A 9,077-nucleotide genomic window follows, 5' to 3' on the forward strand; every position below is an offset into this window, starting at 1 on the left:
GAGCACTGGTTCCCTTCCAGTTCTGGCCCCTGGCTCTGCCAGCAGGCACAGGCTGTGCGAGCAAAGGGGGTTCAGGTGCTGGGCGCAGGCTTCCTGCAGGCTCACGCCTCCCCAGAGCAGCAGGACGTGCAGTAAGGTGCCTCCTGGACACGCACCCCGATCCTTGTGCTAGGAGCACGGAGCAAAGGAGGACATCTCCTCAGCACCCACCCCAGAGGGCAATCTTTGGGCCTCCAGCTCCCACCGGGTGGGACCCCCAGACCAAACTGTGTCCCCAGGCAGCCTGCAGCCCCTCTGCTGCAGCAGAGGCAGCGGGGAGAGGTTCTGCTGAGCCTGCCCCTGCGCGGATCGTATTAAATTCCTCACCCATGCTGGCTCGCCAGCTTTGCCGGTGAGGAGCGAAGCTGCAGCAGTCAGCACAGGCACACAACAGGTCTGCTGACGCCTGCAGATCCCGGCCCTGGCTCCCATCCCCGTGTCTGCACCAGTTGCAGCAGTGCCTGCAGCGCTCCCCATGCACTGCTGGGCACACTGTTAATCGGCCTGAGCTGGGGCTCTCCCCGGGGGCACAGTTTTGGGGAGGGAGGCGGATACGTGCAGCAGCTGAAGGTGGGACAGGCTGCAGGGGGGCGTGGGACCCCCCGTGCCGTGTCCCCAGAGCCAGGCTGGGAGTGCTGCAGGACCGGCTGTGCTGCAGTGGGTCCCCGGGCAGCAGCGCTGCAGGGGTTCAGCCCCTGGCAGAAGGAGGACAAGTTGGTTTAGCTCAGCTTTTCGGAAGAGCTCCCCTAGCTGGCCAAGAAGTCCTGCAGCATGCGGCAGAGCGCTCCCAGGAGAGCAGCGTGGCACGGGGGCAGCCGGGGCACAGCCAGACATCCTGCTCTGACCAGGAGGCTGCAAAGGGGCTGGGGCAGAGCGGGTGTGGAGGGGCGAATCCAGCCCGCACTGCCCAGGAGAGCTGAGAGCCAGGCACAAGGGAGAGAGCATATAAACCATCAAAAGAAACCATTTATAGAGACCGGGGCTTCCCCAGGCGGTATCGGGGCACCTCTGCGCAGCAGACCTGTGTCCCTCCCCGCGTGGCAGCCTGTCTTTGTCCCATGCAGCCTGGCGGGTGCTGTCAGTAGGTGAAGCCGGCCTCGTTGTACACGGTGAGCACCTTCTCCAGTGCACACAGGTAGGCAGCGGTTCGCTGGTCCAGGCCCAGGTTGTACCTCGCAGCCACGTCCATGATTTGCTGAGGAGAGAGGAGCTGTGAGGCCGCCGTGTGCTGGAAAGGTCTGGGGGCAAAGGGGGAGGCAGGGAGGAGGGGGCACGCAGTGTGTGCGAGGACTAAACCACAGCCACAGCAGCACCCAAAGGGCACGAGGCCACCCCTGGGTGCCCACTGCTGAGCACGGCACAGGGCTGCTGCCCCCAGGGGTGGCACGAGGCCTCCCCCAGCACCGCCAGCACCAGGCTGCGTGTCGGGGATCATCTAAACAATCCTGGGAATGGGACCCGAAGGTTCAGGGGGACAGGGAGAAGGACAGGGACCCACGAGGTGCTCCCTCTGTGCCAGGAGCAGCGGGGGACTGCTGAGCAAGAGGCTTTACCCGAGCTGCGGCCACAGCCAGCAGGGGAAGGGGAACCCAGGCCTCGAGCGGTGCTGAGGGTGGGCACCCTGCAGGCAGAGCCCCCGCAGCGAGGGCTGGGGTAAGGCCAGGAGCCCCGCGAGGTACCTTGGCTGAGTGCTCCATGGTGTAGGCCAGTCCCGCGTACACGATGTCCTGCTCTGAGGCACCCTGAGGGGGACAGCAAATTAATCTTTTTTTCTGGGGGCAGGCTGGGCTGATTTCTCCAACGCAGCCCCACAGAGCACCACGGGTCGGCACCCTCAGCTGGCCGGGGGGGCTCTGCGTGGGGGGCACCCAGGACACCCGGTGCCCTGTCCCAGCTGTCCCCACACCAGGGGAAGGCAACTGCCCACCGACAGCGGCACGGCACCACACACACCCCACATCCCACACCCTGCTGGGGGCAGCAGACAGGGGCGACTGGGATTGTGCAACCAGCATCCAGGACAGCCACCCTGCTGCAGGCACTTACGGACACGCGGGCCTGGAGCTCGTCGTCTGCTGCCTCGAGTGACCCCGAGACCCAGGATTGATCTGGGGGGGTCCTCCCCCCTCTGCCTTCAGCCCCTCCCCACTCCTGCCCTCAGGGACACCCTGAGGTTACCGGGCTGGCTGAGTCCTAGGGCTGCAGAGTCTCTGACCAGAGACACCAGCTGCGATGTGGCAGTTTGCTGCTGGCCAAACATGACTGCAGGACCTGCTGGTGACAGCCAGGAGCCCTGGGGTCTGCCACTGCTTGCAGCCAAGAACCGGGAGGGCACAGAAGGGAAAGCAGCAAGCTGAGCTCCCCGGATTTGCTCGGCAGCTGGAGTGAGGCAGGAAACAACTGCGGCAGCACCGTGAACACTGCCTGATCTCGGAGCCTGGCAGAGCCAGGTTGGATCCACATCAGTGCAGCCGACACCACCATGAGCCTGCCACCTCCCCGTGAGCTGGGGACGGACGTACCGGGATGACCAGGATGTTTCTTTGCAGGAATATGTCGTGTGCTGCGGGTGTAGTGGGGCCGTTGGCAGCTTCAGCGATGATCTGAGAGCACAAGCAGAGCAGAGGTGACATGGGACAGGAGAAATGAAAGGAGAAACCAGGCCTGGGCTGCTGTTATCCCCCCCACCAGGTCACTTCTAGTGGCAGAGTTTTGAGTGCCCGCCTCCCCACCGAGGCTGTTCAGGGCCCACAGACACTCAGACCTCATGTTTTGCAAGAGATGATTAAAGGTTCAGGCTGCAAAAGACCTTGGCCGTGACAAAGTCCCAGGTGCCAGCATGCCTTGTCCCTTTGGACCTGAAGCTCACAGTGGAGGCTGGAAGCTGCTTTCTGGAGCAGTTCCCTGCTTCGCTCACTCTTATCTGCTGCCTCTGATTTCCAGTGCCCACATTGTAACACCCAGCACCTTCAAGGATCTCATCTCCTCTGCCCTGGGGGAGGATGTGGTAAAGCAGCGAATGCTGAGGATGCCAGCAGAGCCAGCCAAGGTCACTCAACATTCCTTGCTCCTGCCAGCAAAGGGAAGGGCTTAGGCTTCCCTCTTCCCCTCCGTTACGTGACCTGCTACCTCTGCCTCACTCCCTGTCCCTCTGGCACAGGGGGCATGTTGTCAGTGAGGTGACGTGACACCTCCCTGGGGTGCTGAGTGCCCCAACTGATGCTACAGCACACAGCAGGTCCCCAGGGGGAGCGCATGGTGTGGGCTCTCCATACCTTGGCTTGCACCCGGGGCGCGTTCTCCCTCGTGAGCTGTTTCTCAATAGCAGCAGGGATGAGGATGTCGCAGGGCACCTCCAGGATGCTGCCCTCATAGGGCTCTGCTTTCGGGAAGCCAACTATGGTGCCGTGGCCCTGGGGCGAGAAGGAGAGCCAAGCTGGGCTCTGCAGGAGACGCGGGGCAGCCCCTGCTCCATGGATGCTTTGAGGACAAGCACCCACCACCACCCGTTCAGAACAGGCTCAACTCACTCTCTCGTAGTCTTCCAGCTCCTTGGGGTTGATCCCACTGGGATTGTAAATGGCCCCGTCTGTCTCCCCAACACAGATGCAGCGGGCTCCAAACTGGTGCAGGTACTTCATGGTGTGCAGCCCCACCTTGCCAAAGCCCTGCAGCAACACAGAGCAGCGACAGCTCGGGGCAGAGGGAAGGCGTGGGGCCAAACAGAGAGCTGTGCAACAGGAGCAGCATCCCCGACCTAGCTGTCCCTGGTGAGCGCCCTGGCTGGAGGTAAACAAGGTGCTAGCAGGACAGAGACCACCATGGCTGGCTACAGGGTTGTACGAAGCAGACCCTGTGGCTCCCAGCTCAGCCTGTCTTTATCACCTCCAGAGCTCCTGGACGTGATGTTCCAAGCACAGCACGCTGTTCAGTTTCTACGAGCCGATCTCAACAGCAAACTGATGCAGTGAGAAGCACAGCCCTTTGTTGGGCACCGCACAGCACCTAGGCACAATCTGAGCATTCCTCCGGCACCTCGCACTGCTCTGTTTATTTCTCCTTCCAAAGAGCACTGGGCTCAGCAGAAAATGCAGCCAGCCAAGCTGCAGGCAGAGCGGTGTTGGCTCAGTGGTGTCGGGGCAGCAGCGGCTGAGAGCAGCAGCTGCAGGAGATGCAGCAGGGGGAAGCACCTCACCGCGGCTGGGAGCAAGGCCTGGCTGCAGGGGAGGGAAAGCCCTTCCTGGGAGGAGAGGGGAAGAGGCAGGGCTGGCACCCTGAGGTCCCAGCTTGCTCCCAGACCCACAGAGCACCCCAAGGGATGGGGGCTGCACCCAGAAGCTTCACAGCGGGGAACCTCAGAGCTCACTCGGCTGGTGACAGAAATGTGAAGCCACCACAAGGACCAGCTCCTTCCACCAGAGCCACCAGAGCTCCGTATCCTGTCTCCTGTCCTCTCTGTGGCTGCACAGACCGGGGTTTGTTGCAGCTCCCATTTATGTGGTGTTAGTGGATGGCTAGGGAGAAATGTTGGAAATGCCTGCACAGTGTGAGCAGCGCTCACCCCTGAGCCTCCGTATGCAGCCGGTCTGAAAAACTGCTCAAAGGAGCAAATTTGGCCATGCCAGCTGCCATGGTGAGTTCCTCTGCTTGAAACCTTACAGAGGTTTTGTTTGCAGGGATGGGCCAGCTCTGTGGACCTGGTGCTGAACAGCTCACCAGCAGGTGGAGGTGACACGCTTGGGGCTCAGGAGCCAGGGGCTCAGGAAGTCATCTCTGGGCAGTGCTGCAGGAGCTGAGGCTGAAAGCTCTCCCAGAAAGAAGCGGCAGAAAGACGCCAGAGAAGTGCCCTCCTCAGAGCTGCAGGGGGCTGGGCACTCACCTGCAGCACGAAGGTCTTGCCGGGCAAGCCGGGGCTCATGCCGATGCAGTCCGTGTAGTGCGTGTTGTTGATGTAGTTCTCGATGCCATGCAGCACCCCGCGCCCGGTGGCAGAGTGTCGCCCTTGGACCCCTCCCTGGCTGATGGACTTCCCGGTGACACAGGCCAGGGCATTGATGTCCTGCAAGGCCGGGCAGGGAAGAGCAATGGTTAAGGTCTCCCCTGGTCTGAGTCCTCCAGAGAAGCACCCTGAGCTAAATGTGCTTTCCCCAAGCCTCGGTGTCCTTCATCCAGCCCTGAGCCTCAGCTAAAACTGCAGCAACTCCTTGGCAAGGGCCCCTGGGCACAAACCCTCGTGACACCCACAGCACCCTGGGCTCCGAACCAGCAGTGCTGGAGCTTACCCGGTACCCCAGCGTGTGGGTGTAGGTGTCAGCTATCCAGCACATCTCCCGTTCCCCAGTACTGACATCAGGGGCCAGCACATCAATCCCAGGCCCTGTGGAGGAGGAAAATCTGTCAAATCTTGTCTTTGCAATTCGATTCCTTTGCTCCAGCCATTGGCATACGTACATATGGTTTCCACTGGCTAGTTTTGTTCTTGGGCACACCAAGGAAAGCCCCGTCCAAAGCCTGGAGCTGCCCATGCACCAGCATATTCCCAGCCTCCCTTGCATCAGCATCTTCAGCTTTTACGGGGTCTTTGCCACGTCCCTTCCCATCATTTTCAAGTAAGCAGGGAACACAAAGGTTGTTGGTTTGTGACTAGCATCTGCTGAGCAGGAGAAACTCTCCCTCCTTCCAATGCGTCCGTGCAGGCCAGCAGGAACCAAGGGCAGTGCCCTTGCTGATCAGCAGCACCTACAGTGCAGCCTGGGCCAGCTGCTGCTGTGTTTGGTGCTATATGGGGCTCTCCCTGCTCCAAATTCACAGCCGAGACAGAGAGGAGCAGTGACCTGCCAGCAGAGCAGCAGGGCAGTGCCCAGTGGGTAGTTGCTGTCTGCTCCGCTGCCTGCAACCCGCTCACTTCTTATGGAATGGGGAAAAAACCACTCTCACCTATAAATCCCTTCTTGGCCATCTCTATAGTAAAATGTCTCGTTATTTTCTCCAGCTCATGTTCCTGTGCGAGAGCATCAAAACACTGTTGTTACTACAGGCCCCAAGAAAAATCAGAGAGCCAAGGTCCAGCACCCAACAGCTCCCCTTCCCCGCCTGTACGCAGCACACCCCGATGTCTGCAGGGGGATAATTCTCCCTTGCTATGTCAAAAAAAGAGATGTGTGAACTCGGGGTCCCTTTGACCCCTCCCCATCCAGCTCCTTGCTGATTTGCACCTTCCCCCAGCACCGCAGCAGCAGCAGGGCAGCGTCCCTGCTCCGGAGTCTTTCAGCCTGTGTCTGTCTGCACGCACTGAACCGTAAATCAGAGTTCACCACCCCCGTCTCCCCCCCAGAGCTGCTTTTCACAGTTGCTGGGTGAGTGTTACTCACTGCAAGCGGCTTCCCCCCCCGCTTGTCAGAGCGCATCGCTGCGATACGCGGAGAGGAAGGGCTGTGCAAATGGAGCGTGAGTTATGGGCCGCCAGCAGGGGAAGGAGGGGGGGAGCTCACCGAGTATTTCCTGGGATCAATCCTCACACCCGCCACGGCACCACCGAAAGGAACATCTGCAAAAGACCGGGTGAGGCAGCCAGATGCTCCCCGCCTGCCCCCAACAAGCACGCACCCCCCCCCCCCCCCGCCACGCACAGCTCCCCCCTAAGATGCTGTGTGGAGGAAAGCAGGCAGGATACGGACCCCGAGCCTGCCACAACCACCGCCCGGCAGCGCTGAATCCATGACAACACAGAGCCTGCATGTGAGAAGCACAACGCCTGGCGCTCCCCGATGAACGCCCGTGTCCCGGCCGCCCGGCGGTGCATTCTGCAGCCGCAGCAAGCCCGGGCCTCGCGCATCAGTGCCCGGAGGAACATCCTGCACCTCCAGAGCGCTTCTGCTTTTCAAAGCACCTAACGAGCTGCTCTGAGTCAGCGCGCCGCGGCCCCATCCCATGCCCAAGTCACCGCGCGCTTTTACGCTCCTCTGGTACTTACCCACCACGGCACATTTGTATGTCATTAATGCAGCCAGGGCTTTTACTTCATCGACGCCGATTGAACTGCTGAAACGAACCCCTGGGAAAAGAGGAGAGAGAAGAAATGAAGAGTACCTGCCTTTTTCTTTCTTTTTTTTTTTTTTTTTTTTGCCACAAACGGCACAGAGGAAATGTAGGCAAGGCTTTGACTCCTCTGAAACAGCAGCATCCAGTCACAATAGGTGATCAGAAATCATTCAGCTGGGCTCGTTCCTCCAGACAACCACGGAATGGAAAACAACCTCCTAACCACCAGCTGTCCTACAGACACGGGACAGCTTCGGGGAGCACCTCTGTGGACAGGAGGGGACAGGAGGTTGGGCCCCCTCGGGAACAACCGTGACCGCTATGGGGCACGTTTGGGGTGCGTTACACCCTCGGTGAGCACGTGGCATTTAGGACAGGGACTCAAAGGCACACGGGGACGGCCACGAGCCACACGCTGACATCCGGAGGGGGCTGCAGGTGGGGTGAACCAAAAGGGAAGACCTTTGGGACAGAGACCGCGGCTCCCTCACCCCCTTTGCAGGGCAGGCGGTGCTGGCTGTGCTGTGCCCGCCAGCCCTGCACCACTTCCCAGGTGCCGCCGTCCCGGCGCAGGGGGAAGGCCACCTCCAGCATGTAGCTGCAGCTCCGGATGGTCTCCAGGAGCCCGCGCAGCCAGGGCAGCCTTCCCGGCCTCCCCGCCGCCGACTGCAGCGCCAGGCTGGCCGCCCGCCCGTAGAAAGTCTCCACCATGGCCAGCAGCCCGGGGGCATCGGGGCTGCCCCCCGCCAGGCTCCCCCCGGCCCGGCACTGCCCCAGCACCGCTCCGGTACCACCACGGCCCCGCAGCCTCCCCGCTGCCCTCCACATGGCTGCCCCGCCGCCCTCAAAATGGCCGCCCCGCTGCCGCCATTTTGATGGCCAGCCGCATGGCATGAGTGTCATGGAGCCGAGGCAGTGGGCAGGCAGCGCCGTTTTGAGGGCTTTCAAGGTGTTTTTTGGACCTCCCAGGAGCATTTGTACCACCCCAAGGCATCTGTGGCTGTGCCACCCCGCAGCGGGTGCTGCCCGCCGGGACGCAGCCTGGCTTGGGGAGGGGGCTGAGTGCGGTCCTACACCTGTAGGCTACGCTTGCCCCGGCACTGGGGGCAACCCCGTCAGCCCCCCGGGGCTGTGGGTGCCGGGTGCGGGCTCGGCTGGCGTGGGCGCGCCTGGCGCGTTCACGTGGCGCTGCCCGTGCGCGCGTGGGAGGCAGGCCGCGGCGCGGAGGGAGGGGGCTGCCACGCTACCTGCGCCCGCGGCCCCCTCCCCGCGGGGAGGATGCGCTTTTCAGGCAGCTGCCTGGCTCCTCGCGAGCCGGGGGAGCGCGGGAGTGCGTTGCCAAGGCAATGGGGACCATCTTACTCATCCTCCTCGCTATTGTTATCCTGCCAGCCCGGAGGTGCCCGGGTGGGGAGAGGAGGAGGAGGAAGAAGGCAGCTGGCCGGGGAGGAAGGCTGGCTGCAGGGAGGGGAGGGGCGCACGCCAGCCCCCCACGGAGGGGCTGGGACACGCAGGGGCTGGGATACGAGGTGCCGATGGGGAAGGGGAGAGCAGGGGGGTTGAGGTGTGAGCAGGAAGGATGCGGCCCTACAGCCTCGTGGTCCTGTTCTCCGCCAGGACCTGGCTCTGCCTGTGGTGTCCCCTGTCCTCCCCATCCCCAGCCTGGGCTCGAGCCCCCATGGGGCAGCATAAACCCAGATGTAAACCCATAGCTGGGGTGCCCCTTACCATACCCAGCTGCACAGGGGGCCAACTGGGACCAGTAAGTGCTAAACTGGGACTAGCACAGCCCGGGGCTGGGGACAGCGTGTGGCCGTGGCCGTGCAAACACCTGGCTGCGAGTGCGCCGGTTGTGCACCGTGCATGACGAGCTGGTGCAGCACAGCCATCCAGGCAAGGTGCCGGCTGCTATGGGGTCTGGGATTGGGGCTCTGGGATCCCGCAGCAGCACAGACCCACTCCTGTCACTGCCCATGCGTGTGTCCCATCCGTCCCCT

The 9,077-nt window shown here is 62.2% G+C and overlaps 1 protein-coding gene across 1 annotated transcript; it reads right to left on the minus strand.

Annotated features, from left to right (window-relative positions):
- Positions 1 to 1,117: 1,117 nt before the first annotated feature.
- Positions 1,118 to 7,791, minus strand: LOC116494974 (glutamate dehydrogenase 2, mitochondrial-like). The gene is made up of 11 exons (XM_032197136.1): positions 7,572 to 7,791; positions 7,013 to 7,093; positions 6,531 to 6,586; positions 5,977 to 6,040; positions 5,322 to 5,416; positions 4,919 to 5,098; positions 3,570 to 3,707; positions 3,315 to 3,452; positions 2,562 to 2,642; positions 1,719 to 1,781; positions 1,118 to 1,267 (listed from the first exon to the last, which is right to left on the minus strand). Exons 1-11 carry the CDS (start codon positions 7,789 to 7,791, stop codon positions 1,118 to 1,120), a joined length of 1,266 nt encoding a protein of 421 aa, XP_032053027.1.
- Positions 7,792 to 9,077: the final 1,286 nt, after the last annotated feature.

Source organism: Aythya fuligula, chromosome 14 (assembly GCF_009819795.1).
Source record: "Aythya fuligula isolate bAytFul2 chromosome 14, bAytFul2.pri, whole genome shotgun sequence".
In the NCBI taxonomy this organism is placed as follows: domain Eukaryota; kingdom Metazoa; phylum Chordata; class Aves; order Anseriformes; family Anatidae; genus Aythya; species Aythya fuligula.

What these genes read in the sequence shown, in the direction of transcription:
- LOC116494974 (XM_032197136.1), bottom strand. Translation starts at nt 7,791, where the DNA reads ATGGTGGAGACTTTCTACGGGCGGGCGGCCAGCCTGGCGCTGCAGTCG. An exon ending in CCGCCTGCCCTGCAAAGGGG is followed by an intron (nt 7,094 to 7,571) that starts GTGAGGGAGCCG and finishes CTCTTTTCCCAG; the next exon opens with GGGTTCGTTTCAGCAGTTCA. An exon ending in GCAAGACCTTCGTGCTGCAG is followed by an intron (nt 3,708 to 4,918) that starts GTGAGTGCCCAG and finishes GTGTTGCTGCAG; the next exon opens with GGCTTTGGCAAGGTGGGGCT.